Genomic DNA, 25,257 nt, shown 5'->3' with positions numbered 1-25,257 from the left:
AAGTTGGTTGAAGAAAACGTGAAATTGTATAAATGTGTAGTAGCAGGAATTTACCTTCACAGCTCAGGAAGAATAAAAAGAAAAAACGAATAAGAATGGATGTTTCATTTCCTGTGTACATTCATCATACATGCTGAGGACGCACCATACGTTACACTGCACAAATGATAGCGTTAGAAAGAGAGATAGTCCCACTTTCATTCAAGTTGTGTATGTGTATCTTTCTGTCTGTGTGTGACAGATCCTTCAACGACAACAACAAAAAATAATGATACATTATTTGAAATGTCCCATTAGAGGTTATTTTAAAACTAAGGGAAGGAACTCAAGAGCTTGAAGAAACTTTGTCTATGAAAAGTAGCATGGAAACCAAAGTATCTTAAAGACACTCTTAAGAAAGATGGACCTGTTTTATGTGAAAGTACAGAAGATTTGTGGGGCCAAGGGGGGAGAATGGATCTGAAAGAAATCCACCGATAATTTCTTGCTGGAAGAATTAAAAAAAAAAAAACCCCACCAACTTTCATGATCACACTCTATTAAGCCAGGACCAGGAAACAATTTCTAATCAGCACTCTGATCTGGGCAGAGATTGTGCAGTCTTTTGTACCAGGCCTCAGATCTGTGTTCTCTATTCACACATGCTCACTTCCAGCTGTTGTCATTGAAATCCCACATAATCTTCCAAGGTCAAAGGGCAGTCACCCATGGCTGCTGCAGTTAAAAGGTTATGCTGATTTCTGTTGTCAAATATTGGCCCTTTTTTCTTCCAATCACTCCCATTCTAGATTTTTTTTTTAACAAGAAAAATCCAGCCTAGAATTGCATTACATGACTTTAAAGTCTTAAAAGTGTCTCTCCATTGTGCTAACAGGATATGGCCTGAACAGTCTCATTCATTCTGTTACATTTCACAAAAGTTTTTCTGGTACTTCTAAAATACTTTGTATTTGTGCTAGGCCTGCAGACTTCAAAGTATTGTGACCTACACGATTGTGGCATGCCACAGTATCTGCAGAAATGAATAATATAGGTTCTGTAATTTAATAAACACTGAATTTTGGCACGAATGGCTAAGTAATTGCTGAGTAAATGAGCAAGACTTGTCCAAAGCAAATGACTTTTAGAAAGATGACATCTCTTTGCATTTTGTAGCTCTAAACATTAGCTAATTCTATTATATATTTGGGCCACTACATATGCATACATATGAATTTTTTTCTGTAGTCTTGGAAAAGTGATTGTGAAGATTTTTTAAAACTATTATTACTTCAGTCAATCAATGATTTTCTTTCCATGCTTGGTGAACCAAAATTGGTGTTGAGTGTCTTAAAATTAGCACATGGCTCCTGGTCATCTTTTTGGTTGTCATTGCATGTGTCCTCAGGTGATTTTGGCAGGCAGGGCTCTTTGTAAGTGGTTTCACACCATGTGAATTAAACCTAAAAAGGAAGAACAGGGTGATGAGCCATTAAGGTTTTTTGCTGTTTTATATCCATGAACCAGGATAGCCCTCAGGTGATCCAGTCTCATGTCTGTTTCACTTAAGGTAATCAGTTTCTGATATATTCAGGGAATACATTTCCTTATTTTTTCTCCTGTATATGTAAAAGTTCATAAGCAGAAACTTAAGCTATTACAGTTTGATCCACTTGCAAATTACCAGTTGTTACTATCCAAGTTTAGAGAAAACTTTAATTTAGAACAAAGAAACAATAAGGTTCCTGGGATGGGGGGAGGGACCTTTAAATTCAAAACCAGGTTAATCAAAAAATAATTTTAAGTCTATAGTGTATTAACACTGTTAAATTAATTCTAAATTATTATAAAATAGCGATCATACTATGCTAATTATATTGGACCTTGGCTTTTATTTTTTTAAACATGATGCAAAACTTTCTTTCTGTTTTCTTTTTGTTTAATGGTGCTTTTAAAAAAATCCTAAAGTAAGTGTGTCTCTGTTCTGCGACGAGGCTAATTTGTAATTGTGTCCACTTGTAAAATGCCTATTTCTGCTTGTAAGGCCAATAAATGCTTGAATCTAAACTTGTAGGGAAAAGGGGAAATTAGTTTGTTGATATGACAAAAAAAGAAAAGAAAAGAAAAGAAAGGATATTTATCCCGGAGAAGAGAAAATTAGTTTGAGGGGCTCTCTTCAGATATCTGAAGGGTAGCAGAATGGAAGAGAGATAATATTTATTTTGCCTATACCAGAGGACAAAATCGAGGTAAACAAGAAGTTATAGGAAGGCAAACATAGTCAAGAAAGTAGTATTTTTTGAACTCTCGTTTCTTATTAGTCAAATTTTTTTGTTATGACACAGTGATTATTACTCCACTAGCTGACCTTTAAGGTCCCTTCTATTTCCAGTTCATTCTGTGATGTCATGCATCCAATATTTGCAGATACAAATAAATAAAATTCTTTTTTCACTTTTGGTTTTTAGATGTTTTGGCAGCTAATAGACACAGTCCTTTAATGAATTGCTCAGTCACTCGTGACTCAGATCATAGACCCTCTTTAAGTGAAGTCATTGGGCAATCAAACTTAGTTTAATTAAATGCCACTCTTCCTTTGTCAACTGCAGGAATTAGTGAAAAGAGATGGCAAGGCCTTTGGATTAGATTGGATAATCCAGTCTCTGATGTTAAATGTGATGGATTACAATGGAATAAAATCTATTATATAAAGAGGGCTAAACATATTTGTGTTCTAATCCTAATTCTACCACTATCTGTGTGACCTTAAGCAAGTCACTTAACGTCTCTGAGCTTAACCTTCCTCTTCTGTAAAATCAGAATATTGCCAAGAACACAGAATTGCAGTAGAAACTTGGGCTTATATAGTTAAAGTGCTTAGCAGCGTGACAAACACATAATAAGTACTGGATAAATGAAAGATACACTTTTGGTGAAAATGAATACTACCTAGGAAAGTTCTGTGAATGTATTCTTCAGACAGAAGCCTACCTTTACAATGCTTGTCAATCACTTTGATTCATTTGTCTAATGCATGTGTGGTGTGTCCCAGGGCTGTATATTAAAAGTGTTAATTATCTCAAAAAGTTCAGATCCCACTTTCCCCTCAGTACATTAAACCAAACAGGGAATGAGGAAAGGAGCAGTGTACCTACCTGTAGACTGTTGGGCAAAAACAAATGTTATCCTTGTTGAATTATGGGGGAAATAGTGAGTTAAATCGTAGGAGGAAAGTTTATTGCAAAAATTCTCGGAGCCTTTGGCATGTAAAGCTTCCTTGTCAGTTTCCAGAAGCGGGTGTGAGAGTGTTTTCCAAACTTATTTTACTATGGAAAAAGACATATTTCTATGATTTGTTTGTTTTTGGAGGGGCGTTTTGGTGAACTATCCCAAATAACACTGGACAGCACTGACGTGAACCCTGATCTGGAGGGGGGAACATGTCAGTATTTGGAGAACAGCAGGTGGGGTGTCTTAGTTGCTACATGGAGAGAGCGTATTTGGATGGTACTGGAAGACAATGCAGAAAAAGTACAGCAGAGGTCAGATGTTGAGGGCCTTCAATACCTAGCTAATGTGTCCAAACATAATTCTCAAGGCAATTGTGAAATACTGATGGACTTTTTTCATAGACAAAAGGCACCAACCATCTATCCCCTCTTTCCCTACTGTGCTAGTGAATTAAAATACAGAGAAGACACTCAGTAAACATCACAAATACATATGCCTGCAGGGGCCTTACTGACTATTAAATAAGTGAACTGCAATAAGGAATATTAAGGGGCATGATAAATGTATAAGCTAATGTCTAGTTGAAAAATATTTCTATGCAAAATAATAATAGGTACTATTCCAGCCAAGCAAAATATGTTTGCAGACTGGACTTGGCCTGAGGGCCACCTATAGTGGTTAATGTACGTTGAAATCTATTTTTCTTTTTGGTAACACTCCCAGGTGAGCAACCTAAATTGGCAGGGTGCTTCTACTCCACACTGTCATTCAGAGTCCCAGGTTCCTTCTATCTTACTGTCCCGCTGTTCCATGGGCATGGTCTTGGTCTGCACGAGGGAAAACGTTCTAGCTCATGAAGCGGGAGGCCAGGGCAGGAATTTCCTTTCCAGCATGTGGGGTAGAGATGGATGGTATAATATGCTTTCCTTTTCTACTTGTGGCTACTCCTAACTAGAAGGGCGCCTGGGAAGTGTGGTTCCTCACTGTCAACCATGGAGATGTGTGGACAGCCAGAAGAACACAGGAGAGTGTTACAGTCGTCCTTGCTGATTTCTCATGTTCTCCTAGAAAGGAATTGTAAAAGGACCCAATATCATGTAAATACTGAAAAATGTTGGTACAAATATCTTCCCTGACTGGGGATGTAAGCCCCCAAGCGTAAGGACCTTCTGTTATTTCCTCTTGTATCCGCAGGTCCTCAAACCACGCTTGCCACAAAATATACATCCAAGAAACGTTTGTTGAATGAAAGCAGTAAGCCATTTATCTGTATGGATATGGCAGAAGTCATTGAATGAGCAACGATGGTAGACACAAACCAAAAAACACAGATTAGCTTTCTCAGTTGAGTCACAAGAATTGAGCAGCACAGGGAGATTTGGAGCCACAACAGAAGGAGGTCAACAGTGTGCCAGTCCCATGACACATCCTTCTCAAACCTATTTTTGCCTCATCCTTCTTTGCAGTTAAGAGTGCATTATTTCTATAATGGTGACAGTTTCTTAATGTATCACGATGAACCAGAATGATGACCATAACTGTATTACAAATGCATTGTAAAGAATCCATTTATTCATCTGAGAATCTCAAAACACCTCATCCATATTATTAGTTGGCTAATATTTCTTCATTTTACAAGTTCTCAGGCATAACTTTCTAGATATAGAAGTCTTTCAGTCTTCCTGTCAGTCCAACGCCATATATCAATCTTAATGCTTACTGTAAGCAGACTACCAAATGGGTTTTCCTCCACCATCATAAAGGCCAGTCACACAAACAGAGAATATATGTATTTTTATTTCTCCTATGTTTGTTTAATGCCTGAAATTTTTGCATTTGCTTTAATATAAGGAATGATTCTAAAAATAAAATATCTCAAATGTTACCAATGAGTGGCAGAATAATTTGAAGAGTCAATATACACAGTAGTAATAAATCAGACCAAGAATTTAGAATTTTGCCTTGATGGATCAGCAGAAGCATACCCCTACCTAATGCCTATTTTCCAAGATACCCCAAATTAAACATACAGAAGACATATCTCTATAAGTAAGCTAATAATCATTTACATTGTGCTTTAGAGACCGACCAAATAAAAGTATTAGGATAGGTAAGGCTATCATTCATCTGAATTACCAAATAAATTACACACTTCGAAAAAGGGATTTGCTGAGTACAGTGGACAATATAAGATAATGAGACACTACCCTCTTCTCCCCTGGTTTGTGGCAGGAGGAGAGATAAGACACAGAAATAAATAACTGTCATTCAGGTGGAAAGAGGCCCGTGACACAGGGCCAGCAGAGCAGAAGTTCTCCTTGACACTTCAGTGTTTACTGAGCACACCTGAAATACACTGAACTGGGAAGATGAGGAAGCTGCATTCCAGTGGCAGGGAGGTGGTGGGTTCAGAGAAAGAAAAGTTGGAATTCCAGGCAGGAGCATGGCTGATGAGATCCACTTTCCTTTAGAAGGGTGAGAATGTAGGTTCCATGAGAGCAGGGTCTCCAGTGAAGAGCATGGGCCTGCACGTCACCAGCGATCCCAAATCCTTGTGGAAGGTGCTGTGGCATGAGAACGAGACAGCCTTGCCCCTTTTGAGTGACCCGGCACAAGCCTAGAAAGGCCCAGTCATTGGCCTTTCCTTTACCAGTGATAGAACCCTATTTACCAAGGATCGAAGAGGCAAGAAGAATGATCTTTTTGATGAAACGGCCTGTGTTTTAGAGTGTGCCTTCATCTGTTAACCAGATGCGATTCGATAATTTAGGGCTGAGAATCTCCTGATATCTCAACAGGAGAAACAAAAATACTTTCTTGCGTGTGAACTTTCCTCCTCAGTTACAAAATCAATTCTCTCATGGATATTAAAACCTTCTTTAATGGTCAGCCCTCTGGATGGCCTGCCTCTAGCTTTCTCTTGCCTTGACCTCTGAACAGTCCTGCAAGGTTACCTATCTCTCTGAAAATCGAACTTCTTTCTTTTCCTGCCTGTTAAAAGGTAGATAGATGTTCAGTTCCTCCATGAAATGAGATTTGCTTCCCATGTAATGCCGTTTTCCATAATAACTGCTGATATCATCGAGGTAAAGAGAGCTGCTTTTCCTAACTACCTATAAAAGAATTTCTCTTTTTATATTTCTACCTCTCCCAAATAGTCTCATCTCTCCCCATGGTGAGTGTGACTGACTCTGAGGTATTGAAGTCTGTGCTCTAATTGGAAATTCAATGAACAAGACTCCGGCGAATGAACTTTTTTAGCCATTTTATATAAAATGAAAAAGGATCTGCCCCTCATTTCAATCTCCTATGCAATTGCTCCTGAACAGTAGTTCAGAATCGTAGAGATAGATCATTGACCAATCTGGCTTTTCATCTAAGACATACTTAACAAAAGTATATATTTTGCCCTGTTTTCTGAGAGGCCCTGTTCAAAATGTACATCTTGGGACCTTTTGGGATTGTCGAGTCAGCTTTCCTCCTGACGCTCTTTTAATGCTAATAACATCTGAATTTGGAATTGCTTAAATTTACCTTTTTATTTTCTTTTCCACTTTTCTCTCATTTTGCAATAAAGTAGAACAACCAGATTAGTGTAATTTCCCTGAAAGTCATTTTTATGATTTGGTTTGTGTTAGAGAAAAGGAAATATTAATTCACTCAGGTTCGCTTAGTAATTATGTGAGCAATATCACTTTTTTCATCATTTCTTGGGTTTCATTTCTCATTGCTGTCTTCTTACAGAGTTCATCAGCAGGTTTCCAAGTAATTGGTAAAGGAACAAAAGCAGTTTCCTAGCCATTTAAAGTTACATGGAGTGTTTATACAGACCTTTCCTTGGGGACTCATTATAAACATAAAGTAGCCAAGGCTGTCCCGTAACACTGCCAAGAGATGGTTACATAAAAACGTGTGAAATAATGATACTCTTTACTTTTATTTCTGATTGTAGTACATTCACATATATTTTACCTTCTAAATGATACACATTGTGCTAAGGCAAGCCTTAGGTGGCAGGTCGCTGGTAGGAGGAGAAGGATGACATTGTTATTTTTGTGGTGACCTTCTTAGGATCACAGGAGATCTTGAGTTAAACTTGGGGCTAGGTCCTTCTCTGGAGGAGCCCTTTATGTCCATGACAGGAAGTAGTGCTGCCGTCTGACTCTACTTGACTTGATCTTCCAAACACAAACCATATTGATAACAACAGGACAATCTTCAGGCATTTCTCATCAGAGAAACGGATGGCACCTTCTTGACCAGAAGCTTTGTTGTCTGTCCTGCCCTGGTCCTCTTTAGTTTGGAGGGACTCTTTGGAGAGTTCATTTTAATAGTTTCCCAATGCAGATGAGCTCTGCTTCGGTTTAAACTATATTGCTAGAAATGAGAGAACAAGACAGAAATGAGAAGTTCTGTCCTTTTTTTAATAAAAAGGAAAAGTAAGCAAAGATGAGCCCCCTTTGAGTTGTGTTCATTTGGAGGCATCTCCAGAGTGCTTACTACCTATGAGGCACTGTGTTAGGACCCGAAGGGCCAAAGGCACAGAAGAGACCTCCTGCTCCTCAGAGGTCTCTTCTGTGCCTTTTCTAAAATGAGAAAAAGGTGGAATTACAACTGTGTGTGCTAAGTCCTAGGTTAGAGCTATATATAGTGGAACTGATTCAATTCGAGAAAAGCAAAAAGGAATCTTCTCTAGTGGTGGGGGCAACCAGGGAGAACAATGTTTTAGAACAATGATAGCAAAATGGAGTCCTAAAGGACAGTTAGGAGGTAGCCAAACAGAGTAGAAAGTTCATTTCCGGAAGAAGGAGCTGTCTTGGGGACAGCAGTATACCAGGTCCAGGGAGGAATCTGATGTTCCCTTAGACCAATAGGTAGGACCAGAAGTGAGAGACAAGAGATAAAAAATGAGCCTGGAGAATGAAACAGAGGCAATCTCGCATACTGTGTGAAGGAGTTAGTACTGTACCCTGAGCACTCTGTGGGTCCTTGCAAGATTTCTGATAGGTCAGTGGGCTCTGAACACATTGGATGTATCTCAGTTTCTCCAACACCTTGTTCTTTCCTACCGCAGTACCTTTGCACATATTTTTTTTTAATTTAATCAATATTTTTTATTATGATATTGTGGGTTACAGTTAAGGGTTAGGTATACAAATATGCTTCGTTCAGGCACCCTTGTTGATAAGAGGTGTTTCCCCATCCCCAGACAGATATTTACTACCATTAATCCCAGCTCCCTTCCCCTCCCACCCCATAGTTTCCCACCACTGTCAGTCATTTTCTTTTAGTATTACATTGGGTGTTCAAGGTCCACCGTGTGAGTGAGAACATGTGATACTCAGATCTTTGTTTCTGTGAGAGATCACTCAGTATTATAGACTCTAGTTCCATCCAGGTTGCTGTAAAATTCATGATTTTGTTCTTTTGTATGGCTGCATAGTATTCCATCGTGTATATGTACCACATTTTTTAAATCCAGTCCTCTTTTGATGGGCAGCATAGTTGCTTCCAGGTTCTTGCTATTGTGAACAGTGCTGCAATAAACATACGTGTGCAGGTATCTTTTTTATAGAGTGATTTGAGTTCTTCAGGGTATATTCCCAGTAGGGAGATTGCGGGGTCATATGGGAGGTTGATATTTAGAGCTTTTAGGAATCGCCATACTGTTTTCCACAGAGGTTGTACTAGTTTGCACTCCCACCAACAGTGTAAAAGTGTTCCCTTTTCACCACACCTCCAGCAACTATTATTTTTTGAGTTATTGATAATTGCCATTCTGACTGGAGTTAGGTGGTATCTCAGTGTGGTTTTGATTTGCATCTCCCTGATGATTAGTGAGGTTGAACATTTTTTCATGTGTCTGTTGGCTGCTCAGATGTCTTCCTTTGAGAAGTGTCTGTTCATATCTTTTGCCCATTTTATAATGGGATTGTTTGTTTTTTTCTTTTCAGCACGTTTGAGTTCCTTGTAGATCCAAGATGTTAAGCCTTTGTCAGACCTAGAGTTGGCAAATATTTTTTCCCAGTCTGTAGGCTGTCTCCCTGCTCTCTTGATGGTTTCTTTGGCTTTGCAGAAGCTTGTCAGTTTAATGAGGTCCCACTTGTCTATCTTATCTCTTATGGCCTGTGGGTTTCGGGTTTTGTTCAGGAATTGGATGCCAGTTCCAATTTCCATGAGGGTATGTCCTTCATTTTCTAAGGTTCTTATGGTTTGAGGTTTTACATTTAGGTCTCTGATCCATTTAGAGTTAATTTTTGTGTATGGGGATAGATAGGGGTCCTGTTTCATGCACATGTTAATGCTCTGCCTGGAGAGTTCCTCCCCTTTATTTTCCTGCTGGCTCCTCAGCATCTTCCAGATGCCAGCTCTTAAGAAAGACCTTCCCTGACCACCTTGTCTAAAGTCTTTGCAGTGTGTCTTCTTCATGTCATTTGTGCCACTTACAATTTTTAAAATAATGTTTTGTTTTACATGTTTTTAGCTGCCTCTACTCTTAAGCTGTAACCTCCCTGAAGGTAAGAGCTCTCTTTTGAGCCCCTAACACCATCTCTGGCACATGAACGGTGCTCAGTAAATATTTGGTAAATAAATGAATGAGTCATAAGATCTGTCTGTTAGTGAGACAGCTCTGGGGATTGGAGAGGAAGCCAAGATGGGTGAGAAAGAGCAGTTAGGAGGCTTTCCTCTGAAGCTGGTAAGAAGGAGGAAGATCCCATGACCTGGCGTGGGAGGGAGATGGAGACATACATAAAGCCAAGACTCACAGAATCAGTGGGGATCCATTGGGTGTGGGTGATTGTAAGAGGCGGGAGTCAGGGTGGCACCAAAACACAGAACACTCGATGGATGGTGGGAGGATCATTGAAGTTGGGAACTCAGAAGAATCAGGGCAGATTTTTAAGGGAGAAGAAAATGAGTTCTGCTTGGGACATGTTGGGTCTAAAAATACCTGTGGACTCTCTGGAGAGAATGTCCAACAAAGCCTGAGAGATATCTTGGGCAAAATGACACAGATATGAGCATCATAGGCTTATTATAGATTCATTCATCTGTGCACTCAACAAATATCCACTCGCCAATGCCTTTGTCTCAGGCATTAAGGATATAGTGGTGAACAAAACGAACATTATTCTAGTTTTCATAAATGTCACAGTCTAGTAGCTGAAGAGATGGAGATAAATAAAATAACTTAGGAAGCACACACATACTTGGAGAGGTGAGCACAGACTCTGGAGAGCACCAATATTTAAGAGGTGGACCAAAGAGAAGGGGCAGCCAGAAGAGGGGGATATTTGAATGGACGAATGCAGGTGTCTCCCTCACTCCTCTTCTCAAGTCCTTGCACCAAACCCAACTTAGTCCTTAAAATACATCACTTGCTTTTTGGGGGACAGGATTAAAGTGCATTTGTTTATAGTCACTCTGTATGGAAATGCATGTTAGTTCATCCTTAAGATAAGGAATTTCCAGGATTGGAGCTGAAGCATGTATCAGCCTGCCAGTCAAATGACAGAGATAGAGACGAGGAGAGCTGGAGATCAACCCAGATCTTCTATTCATTTGTGAATTTCCTTGTCATTGTTCTATGTGTTTCAAGTCAACCTTAATGTACGTTGTGGTTGGATTTCCTTTGTTATGATCTGTGGGATAAATGTGATGTCAGCAGTCTCCCAATAAGAAGGAGATGTTATGGTCTGTTGTGCCAAGACCTTGTTAGAGCATTTTAATTAATTTATTATTTTTTTAACTTCTCAATTCTCTTAATCCAAGAGACAGGACCTTAGGTGCTTACCCAATACGAGACAAATGCATACTTGGGTGTGGGTGGTTTTGAGAGGTGAAATTTTCAAAGGTGAAATTTTTCCGTTTTATTTTAAAAAGCAGTTTATAATTATTGCATGTCCTAAAACTTAGAACTGTTTTATGTGAAATACGGTAGATGGCATGTTTGATATAAAAGTTAACTGAAAAACCTTTTTAAAGTCTCAGTAGAAATCTTTCTTATGCAAGACTCCAACATAGCCAAAAGAAGACAAATAATTTGCAGGCCCATTTATAATCTTTGAACACATGGTAATTTTTTTTTGCACGTGTTTATGTTCATAACATTTAATAAATTTACTGGTGAATAAACTGCACCACAGATGATCCTGATTCCCCTTATCTAGCTTTTATCAAAACATAAGTTTTACTTATGAATAAATAAATAGACCAATCTGAATATATAACAGATTCTGAATATATAACAGATTCAGCTTGGTCTATTTTCTTATATTGCATTTCTTAAAGGAATGTGTCTTATTTCAAAGAACAGTTATTTCAAAAATTTCTCAACCAATGACCTCTCCTCTGACCAAAATTTTAAAGCAGCTAGAGAATAAGCTGATGCTAGAAAGATCTCTTCACTAGGGTCTTGTGTGACTCATACAATTGGAAAATTTTAGAGGCAGAAAGGGAAACTACATTTGGTAGACTATATATTCCTTGCCATTCCTAAGTCTTATAATTATTTTTTTTCTGAGTTGGAGTTTCACTCTGTCGCCCAGACTGGTGGGCAGTGGCACGCTCCCAGCCACCGCAGCCTCGACCCGCTGGGCTCCGGCGATCCTTCCGCCTCAGCCTTCCGAGTAGCCGGAATTACAGGCGCGCACTACCACGCCCGGCTAATTTTTGATTTATTGTAGAGACGAGGTCTCACCAAGTTGCCCAGGTGGGTCTCGAGCCCACGGGTTTAGGCAATTCACTCACCTCGGCCACCCAAAGCGCGGGATTACAGGTTGAGCCCCCGAGCCCGGCTAAGTCTTATATTTCTGAAAATGCCATAAAGTTAAATGGGTAATTGGTGATAGGTATAATATAGATATCCTAAAGAAAATTCATTATATCTCGCAAAAACAGAGTTCAAAGATTACATAATTTTTTAAACTTTGTTTTTCTTTACTTCAATAACTTTAGGGGGTACATATAGTTTGGGGTTATACGACTGCATTGTATAGTGGCGAAGAAGTCAGGACTTAACGTGTACCCACCACCCCCACCTGTGCACATTGTACTAGATAAGTGATTTTTTGCCCCATCACCCGTTCCCCTCCTCCCCCTTCTGAGTCGCCAGTGTCCATTATATCATGCTCTGTCCATTACATCATCTCCGCCTTTGCAGATCCTTAGTTTAACTCCTACTTATAAGTGAGAATATACAGCGCTTGGTTTTCTCTTCCTGAGTTAGTTCACATAAGATAATGTTTCCAAGTTGCCGCAAAATACATTTTTTCATTCTCTTTGACAGCTGAATAGTATTCCATAGTGTGTATATATACCACATTTTCATTATCTGCCGATCAACTGATGGGCATTTAGGTTGATTCTACATTTTTGTCAAATAGTAAATAATTTTCAAGCCATTGATTTATCATCTTCTCTCAAAAAAAAAAAAAAAGTTAGCCAACACATAAAAATGTTCTGTGTATAAAAAAAATCTAGACTGGGTTTGGTGGCACAGCCTGTCATTCCAGCACTTTGGGAGACCAAGGTGAGTGGATTGCCTAAGTCTGTGGGTTCGAGACCAGCCTGAGCAACTTGGCAAGACCTTATCTCTACAATAAATTTTTTTTAAAAAGCCAGGCGTAGTAGCGCATGCCTGTAGTTCCGGCTACTTGGAAGGCTGAGGCAGAAGGATCACTGGAGCCCAGCAGGGTGTTGCTGGGGTGGCCCAGAGTGAGACTTCAACTCAAAAAAAAAAAAAAATCTGCATTTTGATTTGTGTTCAAGAGAATTTGTTTTCATGTCTATGGGTTGGAACTTGCGTTTTCTATTCTGGAGTTTTAAAAATTCACCCTACAATGCCTCTAGGAATAAAGGGAGCATCTTTAAATCTTGTTTGAGTTAAGTGGATGAATAACTAATCCCAATCAGATGTTTCTTTAGAGAATAATGTTTAAAAATTATTATGGAATTTAGCTATCTGGCGAATTTGTAGATACGCTGTTTTCATCCTGATTGTTCGGGTCTCAGAGGTCACCCAAGGTAACCATTTATTTTACATTGTCTTTTGTTTCAGATTTCCTGTTGAATTTTTTTTTTAACGATTTTAAAAGTCAGCCAGTTGTTGTGTCATAGCTTTCCACACCTTCAGATTCAAACCAAAAATCTATCTCCATAGCTAAATGACTGTGCCTCCCACGTAAACCCCAACTAGAGCAGAGAATGAGATTAGGCACCATATGTTTTAATCATAATGAAACTAATATTGAGAGTTCTGTTGTCAAATGTCTTCTATTTATGACACTTTGTTTTCTTTTGTTTTTGTTTCCCTAGGACATTTGGGCTTCCAGGACAGTTTTGTCACATCAGGTGTTTTTAGTGTGACTGAGCTAGTAAGAGTGTCACAGAGTAAGTATAATTTTGCTTTGATTTGGTGCAGATTTGCCTTGGGTTTGCGCTTACTTTCTGCCTAGGACTCCTGGAGACATAAAAAGCTTTCAGAATCCCCTTTCCATGTGCTCATTGGAAGAATTTTGCCACACAGTTGGTTTGACAGCCAAGAATTTAAATCAGGAAAAATTAAATGTTTTAACATGAGGGGTAGGGAAAGGGCTGAAATCCTGAGGGTCTCATGCGGCCCTAGATCATAGTGTGGACCTGGTTTTAGAAAATTCTGGGACTTCCCTGATTTCTGAGAAATTCTGTCTTTTAAAAAGAATTTGGTCTTGACCTTTGAGCAATGCTAATGCCTTCAGTATGAGTGACACGGTATGGGCTGATCATTACCAGCTTGTCGATAATCACTAACAATAGCGAGTGAAGAGCACCTGTCACCACCCTGTTCCGTTGAGCAAAGGCCCCTTGATTGTATTTGTGTTATGACATAATCCAGTGACACACTCAGAGCTGCCTTCCCTCAAGAACGACTCTTGGTTTTTATTTAAAAGCATACTTACAGTAGCTATGCTGTTCTAGTCCCATTTCTCAGTAAAAAGAAGGGAAAACACATACCCAATATTAAAATTTTATTTTTTTTACCTCTCCATCTACTTCAAAAAACCACTTGTAGGTAAGATTGGAAAAATTGGTTTCAAGAAGCAACAGACCCTTTGTGGAATGAGGTGGAGTAAAAATAAATATGTTCGATCTTATTTCAGTCATTCCTAGGCTGGAAGGGTCCTGAGAGTCCAGAAAGAGGGATACGTTGTGGGGGCAGGGGGGACAGAATGACGTTTGGACATTTACTACCTGCCAGGCACTGTGCCAGGCTGTAAGGTATGTTACATAAGTTAATCCTTTCGATGAACTTGCCAGACAAGAAATTACCCCCATACTTGATCACTCCCAACTACGTCCATGTAACATTTTCTCATGTGCCCTATAAATTTACAGAAATAAAAAGGAATTACCCCCATTTCTGCAGATGAGTTAAATGAAGGGACTATTTAAGTTATTTATCCAAAGTCAAGCAGTAGCTAAATGGTTAAGCTAAGTCTCTCTAATGCTAGAATTCACACTCTTAGACTGGCAAAGGGAACTTGGAAAAATTGACATTATGCAACCAGACAGGGAAGACAGTGGGATGGTAGCTGTGGGTGTTATATTTCTGGGCGACAAGGACTCCAGGGCAGAGGAGTTGAAACCCAAAGAAGGGAGGCATTGGGGACAAGCAGCAGGCTATGACTTGGAATGGAGATGTCGCTGCCATATTACTGAAGTGTGCTTAAAGTAGCAGTTAGTTGTATAGAGATTAGGTTCCTTTGTTAAGCTGGGGGGCATAGGCTGCCCTAGTTACCACACAGCTGATTAGCCGGTTATTTGCCATAGACAAATAGCAATGCACACGTATATATCTTATTTTACTTCTTAAGATTTTTGAAAGTGATAAATATCCCATATTTTTCTTACAATTGCAATAATCAAAGTAGGCCGGGCTTGGTGACTTAGCCTGTAATCCCAGCACTTTGGGAGGCCAAGGCCAGTGGATTGCCTGAGCCTGCGGGTTGGAGACCAGCCCGGGCAACTTGGCAGGTCTTCATCTCTACCATAAATAAAAAATTAGCTGGGTGTGGTAGTGTGCGCCTATAGTTCTAGCTACTTGAAAGGTTGAGGCAGAAGGATCACCAGAGCCTGGCAGGTGGGCGCTGAGGTGACCGTGAGTGAACCACTGCACTTTAGCCTGGACAACGGAATGAGACTGCAACTCAAAAAATAAATAAATAAATAATCAAAGTAACATAGGGAGCATAGATCTACTGGAGTATCCCTGTCATAGTGACATTAGAGGGAAATAGATTCATTGCACCCTTCCTTCCTGGGATCTAAACATGGCTTCAAGATTGGAAAGAAAATCCTTTCAACACCTATACTGGAGCACTAGACCATCTTATCCCACCCTGGCTGCTGTAATGCTGACAATGCCACTTCCCAGGCCCGAGAAGGCCTGCCCCGTCCAGAACCACCCCAGTCTCTGGTCCTTCTTCCACTTCCTACATTTCCTTTTAAGGTCTTATTCTCCAAAGCCCATGAGTTCCTGGCTTGGTGAGACCTCCATTCAGTCCCAGACTGTGTGGTTGCCCAGTGAATGCTGAGCCTGCCTTCAAGATGACCAGGGGGTACGGCCGGACAGTGATTGAATCTGCAGAGGGACCTGGATCTGTTTTCTATCCCCGATCAGGGGGCTGCCTGGCCAGCGCCTGGCATCGCCAACGTCCTTCGGCTCTTGGATGCACTTCGATTCTGCACACTGCTGTGTAATCGCTCTGGGGCTCGCTCACATATGCCCTCGTGCTGACAGAAACTGTTTGGCAAGAGAGGGTCTGAGCTGTTTCAGCTCAATCATGGCTTCAGGCCAAGCTGGTCGACTGTAGACCCCTGTTTCTCGCTGATCTTTAATCGAGGTTTGTCTGGGTGCATTTCACAAGATTGACCTTGGCTGCTGGGATACAGGTCCCCCAGGTCAGGTCTCCTCACCTACCCACCTTCCTGAGAGACCTAACACACAAGCCACATGACGGAACTGAAATCCTCAACCATCCCTCTTCCCTGTGCCTCATGTTGCAACAGTGAAGGGTCCCTTCCAGAGCTGCAGTGGGTGATTTTTGCAGAGGAGCGAGGCTGGGTGTTCTGTATCATTGAAATAGAAATAAGCTAGCTGACTTCTAAGTTGATTAAACCTATGATGCTGGCCCTGTTAGGATCATGATGTAATAGAATATGAAAAATGCTAGTAGCTAGTGTTTATGAAGCATGCACATGGACCAGGCATTGTGCTGGGCACGCCGTAAACATTGTCTCACTCAGTCCTCCCTTAGTGGCTTTCACAGATGAAGGAGGCATGGTGCCCCAGGAGGTTAAGCGATTCGCTCTACTTTCTTTGCTGTTCTCAGCCGCCTGCAGGCCTTTTTGTCATGACCTCTCTGATGACTGCATTGGAGAACAAAATCGAATCCAAGAGTTCTGCGCTTTTATTGAATTATCAGTTTCTTGCTGAGCTGATAAACTTTTAGCTTATTAATTTGTGTACTTAAAAAAAAGGTTAAAACTATTTTCATGTAAGCCAAAGCAGTAAAATACTTAATTGAAATGTTTTCCTGGATTTGTTTTCAGGTAGGATTTTATTTTTAATCAATAGGCTTTATTCTTTTTTGGAGCCATTTTTTAAAAGGTTAACAGTTATAGGAAAAGAGAAAGTACAGAAGCTCCTTGTGTCCCTTCCCCTCAGTTTCCCCCTTTTATTCGTGTGGTATATTCGTTACAATACATGAGTTGACACATAATTATTAACCCAAGTGCATAATTTACATTAGGGTTCACTCCTGGTGTTGTGTATTCTGTGGGTTTGGACAAATGCTTAATGACAGGTGCCCCCTCTCATGGCATCATGCAGAATCATCCAGAATAGATTTGCTGCCCTAAAAATACCCTGTGCTCCATCTGTTCCTCCTCACCTCACCACTAGGATCCTTTACTCCCTCCATAGTTTTGCCTTTCACCTGGATGTCTTGAGTGGCCTTAGAGTCGTGGAATCTCTCCCACAGTTTGGCAGATGTCCTCTTAACTTCTTAACTACCCTAGTCTCCTCCTCCCCTCCCGGCCTTCACACCTCATTATGACCCTGTGTGTGGCTTGGAAATTTCACAGTGATCAGTCGTGACGGCCTTCGCTAGACATTTTTCTATCTGGATCTTTAGTATTCAACTTTTAAATTTGCTAATATAAATATTTACTTTCCCCGGGTTTCCAGTTGGTTTCTGTTTTCAGTTCTCCTCCTTTTGCATGTGATAGAGGAGGGAGGAGCTGTTTGAGTCTTTCCTCAAGAGGATTCACTGAAATAACTGCCTGCTAAGTGTGTTGTTTATAGTCGTGCTACTACCAAGGTGGCAATGGCAAAGAAACTCAGAAGAAAGCTGCTGATTTGGCCTCACGGATCCAGAGGTGAGGGACGAGGAATCAAGGTTGCTTGACGTTAAATTACACCGATCGGAGCTGTTGAAATCAGGGGCTCCTACTGGCCGACTGGAGCTGTGGTCCTCCAGGAACTCCCCTCTCCGCCTTCCTCCTACCCACCACCCTATAATTTTTAATTTTAATTTTTTGCATTATCATCTAAAGTCCACGAAAGACAAGAAAGAGTTCTGTTTCTGCAGCAAGGGGGGTACTGAGCATGAACACAAGTTTCTATGTGTTCTCTTGCTACCTCTCCCCCACACACACTTGGTAGGACCATCTGAAAGCTGTTCCAGTTGTTCATTAACTAGAACAGCCCACTAGACACTGTGCCCGAGAGGAAGACAGGAGTCTTCTCTGACTTGGGGAAGGAGGCTTACAAGTGCTAGCAACGTGGTTCAGAATCGCTGAGGTTGTTTTAGCATAATACTATGAGGAAAGAGACAAGAACCATCTGCTGAAATGGCTCTTACGCGATGCTACGTTTTCAAACAAAGCCTTCTAGAGCCTCAGATTGGTCTCGTTCCCTCGAAGTTGCTCGAGGAGAGCCCACTCCACTAGCTGTTAAACGATGCTGCTTTGATAGCCCTCTCTGTCAGCACCCACTCTTTTGTTTATTTTTGCACCAGTGTTTTCCTCAAAGTATGTGCTCCAAGGCTGTCAAACAGCACTCCTGGTATGAACCCAGAAAGTTCTCCCAAAAAATCCACTACTTCTGCCCATTTCCTTCTAAAGTGCTGACTCCGTTTTACTTGAAGTTGGTGGAGTGACTCTGAACTCTTAAATACTTCGCTGGGGTAGAGGAAAACCACACACACACACACACAGGCCATTGTGACTCTGGCCTGGTGGGCTCTAATTTCCTAGCAGCGGTTTGTACACCCAGGCCGGCTGCAAGGGTTAAGTAAACTTCGTGGCTAAGGATGACTTCATGGGCCTGGAATTTTGAAAAGCCAGGATTCTCAGTACACTGTGGCCAGCCTTAGAGTCTTCGGGTGTGAAAACCACTCTCAGTTACCCAGACTGATTTTTGGTTCCTGTTGCACTGCTGCAGAATCTATTAAAATCCAGCAGCTGAATTGTCCTGGCCCTGCCACAAAGCTGGGCCGCTGGGTAGACTGCAGGATTCCCGAGCCGTTTGTCAATGGAGAGTGGGAGTGAATGGAACCAGGCATATGCCGCAGCCTGGCATGAGGTGGCACCCTAGTGGCTGTTTTCTGCCTTAGAGATGTGTGCTCATTCTGGATTCTCACACAGGAATTGTCGTTATTAACATCCAAATTGCAGCCCGTTTCAAACTTCTCTTTGAAGGCTCTAGGTCCTCGTTGTGTCTTCGAGTACCCGCGTCCACACACGTGGATTTTCAGCAAGTTAGCAAGAACTGTTAGCATTGCTCTAACATGACAGGACGGAACTTTTAAAACAAAATGAACTCCGCTAAAAGCCACAATAATAAAATGAAACTCTCCCATAGGAACAAGCCCAGACTTGAAAATACAAAATGTTCTTGCACAGAGGACTCATGAGGAAATGGGGATAGGATAAGAAACTTTAGACGTCCAGTCCTTGGGGGTGGCATATAAATGTGTGCAATGCGTTAGATCTTTATGAAAGCAGAATCGACTTGAAACTTTTCCTTCTGAGCAAGCGGCCTGTTGGTTTGCCCCTGTTAAGTAACACAGCAGCTATGATCGTTATATGGAAATTAATTTTTAAAATAGCTTATATTCTTAAGCAAGATCTTCTTTCCAAAGACACTGTTTGGGCTTGAGCATCAAAGGAAGAAACAAAAGGAATATAATAAAAAATAGACTGCAGCCCTCGCATGAACAGTGGCTGTGACCTTGCCTTTTGTTTGCCATTACACAATTCAATGGCAGTCTACTCAAACTATGCTCTCGATCAATATCCTATTAAAGCAGCACAAAAAGTCTCCATAAACTTAGTGGTTAGCTATGTTTATAAATGGAACTCGGCATAATTAGATGGTCAATAGCAGGCTCTACTAGTAATTTTAAAATGAACATCACACATTTTATATCTGCAGAAGTCAACGGCACATCTTCTAAAGTGAGGGTCAGGTGTGGAGTGGATGAAGGAGTGAGGGTCCCTTTAAAAAAAATCATAATGTCTATCTCCAAAATGCAGTTTTTAAAGAAAACCTGTTAAAATATGGAAGAGAAGACTCAGAGTGTCCCTGTGTATTTTTCATTTTGCCTGTCTGAGCCACCTTTTTCTGTGTATATTATGGCATTGCACATGTTATATTTTCTAGTTCTAATCAGCCCCTCATAGAGAGATAAAATAATAAATATTGCCATACTCTTAGGAAGAAAAATAACAGTCTGGCTGGCTTAATTTAGCAGGTTTCCTCTACTATAATTCAATAAATTTTCTAAATAAATATTGAAATGGAATTAGTTCAGGAGGATGTTTTGTTGTATAATTTTTTTTTTTCTTTTAATTTTCTTGACATATTTGGGGTGGATGTTTGGATAGTAAAACTGGCAGCAAATGGGATGACCTGGCAGTAACAGAAATTTTCATCAAACTAGCCTTTCTTCTGAGTCCCAGCAGGGTGGCCAAGCTCGCTTTTTCCTTTCCTACCCCCCTCACCCAACGGGGAACGTGCCACGTAAGTTGAGAGATGTCCCCACCCTTAGGCTGACTCTGTCCTCACTAATTCAACCCTACGAAGTAAAACGTGCATAGACCCAATGTTTGGTGTGCACCCTGGCAGCTGTGGTAGGAACCACAGAGCAGGAGAAGTGAGAACTACAGCGGGAACAAGCTTATGGCATCAACAGAACCTTCGGTCAATGCTATGTATGGAGTTCCAGTCCTTTCTGTTACACTCATTCTCCCACAACCTTCCTTGGTTAGAGTGGCAGTGAGAGTTCTCACAGCAGGATTTGGGGTCTTGTGTTCTCTATTCTCTGCTGAAGTTTCTGCTGAATTTGCCAGACCAGGAACACTTTTATTAGAAAGATTTGACCTGAGAAGAAGCACAACATATAATACCTTGGTGTACATACAAATTTGTTGTCATGTCCTCTATTTGTATGTTCATCTGTTCCTAGTTTTTTCTAGGTAACTCACTGGTTATACTTCCTGTGTATCATATGTATGAACTATATTCAAGATGGCAGCTGGTACTATAAAATAGTATAGGGTATAGAGTTGGGGAATCAGGCCTTGTCACTTATTAACTGTATGAGTTTGGGCAATATTTAGCCTCTTTCAGCTGCATTCTTCCTCATAGGCTGTGATCACTTAGTCACTCACCAAATATTTATTAAGTCCCAACTGGGTGCTACATGTAAGTCCCAGTGCTGAAAATAGTAATACCTCCCAAGAGTGCTATGGAGGTTAAGTGAGAGAGCGTCTAGTGTCTGTCATACAGTAGGTGTGCTTAACACTGGTAACTGCCATGATTATTATTGAGCAGTGCCTCAGCCCCTGATCTTTCACTGTGTGTTCAGAGCTGATCCTTGAACTGACCACTATCAGCATATTTTTTGAAGGTGTTTGTGTGCATGTTTATTAAGAAAGACCAACTTTAGAATTCATGTTCTAATAACCAAATTTTTAGAACTATTAGTGACTCCTTCAGAGTTAATAATTCTGATGAAGTTAAAAGTATGCGAATATTAGACCCCATTCATCTGCTTTAGGAAGCCAGAAAATTCTTATTCTTCACATCTTCAGTCAAAGTCTATGTTTCTGTACTATTCTGGAAATTGCTATCCCAGGGTATCTAATGGATCATAAGATGTCCTAAAATTCTCAACCTAAAAAAAAAATAGTAATAATCTTAACTCTGACACATTGACACTTTTTTAAGTGGCCAGCCACACCTGGGTTATTTGTATCAGCTCTTAAAAGTAGTGCTTAGTTCCACAGTATTTAAAAATTGTGCTTCCAACCATATTATAAAGAACAACAAAATTCTCTGTGAATAGCAGTTGTCTGCCAGAGGTTATTACTGACAATGTGCTATTTAGTAAACCTTTATTTATCCACTGGTAAGCCTAAGTTTTTTTAAGAACAGATCTTCATATCCAATAGGAACTAAAAGGCATTTTTTATGATTTCCAAAAGGTTGACAGAAATCCTATGTTACTCTACAATAAGGCCATAAATGTTGTTGAAATTTTGACCGGAATATAACCCAGCCAACTCTTGCTGATTAGAAAAGCTGTTGGTGGTGACTCTCTAGACATGTCTAGGATGAGATTGGTGGAGTCTACACTTAGCAAAACCACACATTATGTCAAATACTATAACTGAACTAACCCAGTATGTGATCAATATGGGTCTATGCTAACACCCAGAATATTTAAATAGATGGAGGAGGGAAAAATGAGGCAGTTCTTGGTGAAAATATTGAGAACTGCTGTTTTCGTAGACAACTGGATGACTTGGCTGTTGGGATAGGGCACCTGATGCAGTTTGGTTTCCTAACAGCTAATGGTCAGGTAGTCCCAGGGCACTCTTGGCTGTGAGGCTTATATGTAGAAGCCGTTCCCTGGTTTCTAGATCATTGTGCCGAAGAGACCTCTTAGGCCATCACATCCATCCCCTGTCAGGGAAGACTTAATCCCATGGCTCAGGCTGTAGCAGATACTAGACGGGTCCCACATTTGACCTCAGCTAAAATCTAAGACACGGTGATACTCTAAAACGCAGAAAATCAATTTCAATCCCAAAGGCAGAAGCCACTAATGCAGGAGATCGGTCAGCATGCCTAACCACTTCGAGGACGGCTGTGTTAGACCAAGTGTCAGGGCTCTCCGTCCAGTGGCATACCAGCTGACACTCATAAGGCCACAGACCTGAAAAAGCAGAGAAGGGGGACGGAGGATGATGCAATCAAAGTTTTGCCAGTCACGTGGTAGGTGGTAATTATGTTTCTATTTAAATCTTGTTGAATTCATCTCCCTAGTAACTGATGACAAGGGAAAGACAGGGGGATTTGAAGTGGAGGTTTCACCCCTGTTTCTTTGAGCAGACATTGAGGAAGTATCTACATTCAATTCCCTGCTCTCTCACTTATTTGAACTGTGTGATCTTAATCATGCTGTTTAACGTCACAACTAATTTTCTCATTTGCAAATGGGAATAATACAAATACGTATTCTGTAGGGATACAGCGAGGGTTAAATGAGATAATTCAGGTAAAATACCTGGCACGTTGCCTGGTACATAATAAATACTTGATAAATACTAGCTGTTAGCTATTTTTCATTAACAAGCTCATAGGATTTTAGTTCAGTTCAATAACTGTTTGTGGTATATGTAATATAGGAAGTATTCTGCACAGTGTGTGGAGGGGACTATAGAAATAAGTAGGAGAAGGCGTTATCCTCTATAGAGTATATATCTAAGTTTCTTGAGATGCAAGACAGCTTGTGTAATGAAATGAAGTCCCCAAATAAACTTAATTTACAGATCAAACTTATAATTATTATCTGCCAAAGATAAACCATCTTCGTGATTTAGAGTAGGGCAGAAGAGGGTACCTGTGTGTTGTTCCTATTTTTTTCGGAAATAAAATTCCCTTGTTCACCTGCCTGCAGCCCTTCTGCCACCACGAACATACTTCTTCCTTGACTTGTGTTCACGAGGCAGGGGTGTGTGAAGACAGTGCTGTGTCCGCAGGGGCCTTTCGTGGGGTTAAGAACATTCTGCCAGTCTTGGGCACCTAATACCCCATTTCATAAAAGACATTGCTGAAACCTTGTCATAGCAGGCAAGTTCATTTCCACAGAGAGGGAAATCCTCGCTTGAGTTCAGTGCCTTTCTTTTTTTTCCTATTTGGAAAAACCATACTCCTAGCCTGCATTTTGGTCAGGCCTTTTTAAAAGGAAGGGTAGAAAAGAAGGAGCTCAGCACAGGGTTTACAGACCAGAAATCTGCTTGGCAAAGGAGTTGCTGAAGACGGTGGTGTGGAGGCTGCAGAGAAAGTACCTTCATGATTGATTTCCATTCAAGTCAGACTGACTGCAGCGTGGTCATTTTTCTAACCCATAACTGCTCACACTGCAGCAGTCTGCTATCTGCAGGGTGTCTGAATTATAGCAGTCTATGTCCGTGTTACCTCTTACACAAATTACTTACACTGGTTTCTTTTTCCATGCAAATTCATCAGTTTTACAGCCCCTTGTAGCCACAGTCAGGAAACTCTGGCAGAGAGCACAAATTGATAAAATGAGTTAATTTTACTATACTTATAATTTTTTTTCTGTCTTTCTAAAAGCCCTTTCTCATAGACAGTGTTCAGGAAGCATATTACGGTAAAAGGAAGATAACAAAAGAGTTGAATTTTCTTGCCATAAATTACTTTTCAAAGTTAATTCCCTTTAACGATGATTCCAGATTTGCTTGAGTTTTCATAGCATTGTGCGTTTTACAACTGTGCCTTTGATAGAAAGAAGAACAAGTATTTTCCCATGTTCAGTCCTTTTGTGCCAGTGACATGGACTTTCTTCAAGATCTTTGCCACTAGAATGCAAAACAACACTAAATTGTGCTGGGCCCATAGAACTGTGTGCTGTTGCTGAACTTTTTTCACCCTCAGTCTTAAAGTCCAAGTTCCCAAAGTCTCAGTATTTCAGATCATGTAATCTGAAAAATATATGTCTGGGTTTTTTTTCGTAGTTATTTTATAAGTTGGAAATTGAGTGTTAAACCCTGGTAAGTTTTTTGTTTTGAGGGTGGAGAGGGAGTTACTTATTGCCGTGAGTCCATATTCCATGCAAATTTGAGGAAGGGACAATAATGTTGGTTAACCTTTAAAATATAAGTCCTAGCTGGGCTCGGTGGCTCAGCCTGTAATCCCGCACCTTTGGGAGGCTGAGGTGAGTGGATTGCCTGAGCCCGCCTGGGTTCGAGACCCGCCTGGGCAGCGAGACCTCATCTCTACAATAAATCAAAAAATCAACCGGGCATGGTTGCACATGCCTGTAATTCCGGCTACTCGGAAGGCTGAGGCTGGGAGGATCACCGGACCCCAGCAGGTCGAGGCTGCGGTGGCCGGGAGCGGCCACTGCACTCCAGTCTGGGTGACCGAGTGAGACTCCAACTCAAAAAATAAAATAAAATAAAATAAAATGTAAGTCCTACAAGGGCAGGGCTTTTATATATCTTTGTCCGCTGATTGTATCTCAAGCCTCTGGAGCAATGTCTGGCTCACTGCAAGTGTTCCAAAAATATTTGTTAGATTTCATGGAATGTATCCTCTCAGAGGACATGTACCATTAACCACAGGCTGGACATACTGATCGCATAGTTAACACTGCCTGCTGACTTCTGTTGAACAAATTGGAAACTGTTCACTGTCGTTTCTCAGGCAGAGTAACTTGAAAATTTGGCTAGAATTTTTTTTCCATCATTCTATTCTCTCTTTGCAACAATGCAAGCTTGAGCAGCTTGTCTCTGGTGGATGGCAGAAGTTCAATAACCACAGCCTTATCCAACTACTAATGTGTACAGAAGAGCAGGTCATTAAGAGGGTTGGCTACTAAAGTAACCCCTTTCTTCCAGTAGCCCACATTACTATAATGATTCCTTAATAGCAAACCATTTATTAAGAAATGACACAAAGACTACATT

At 40.7% G+C, this 25,257-nt stretch overlaps 1 protein-coding gene across 3 annotated transcripts in view; it reads left to right on the top strand.

Moving 5' to 3' along the window:
- Positions 1–25,257, top strand: part of NFIA (nuclear factor I A) — a 375,784-nt gene that overhangs the window by 234,612 nt on the left and 115,915 nt on the right. For all 3 annotated transcript variants that reach the window (XM_021715778.1, XM_008064535.2, XM_008064534.2), the window contains exon 4: positions 13,528–13,602. In XM_021715778.1, coding sequence (XP_021571453.1) covers positions 13,528–13,602 — 75 coding nt within the window. The remainder of the gene's footprint in view (positions 1–13,527; positions 13,603–25,257) is intronic.

Source organism: Carlito syrichta, unplaced genomic scaffold (assembly GCF_000164805.1).
Source record: "Carlito syrichta isolate Samal-C Ts95f unplaced genomic scaffold, Tarsius_syrichta-2.0.1 Scaffold307669, whole genome shotgun sequence".
NCBI lineage: Eukaryota > Metazoa > Chordata > Mammalia > Primates > Tarsiidae > Carlito > Carlito syrichta.
This window is presented reverse-complemented; position numbering and strand designations above follow the sequence as displayed.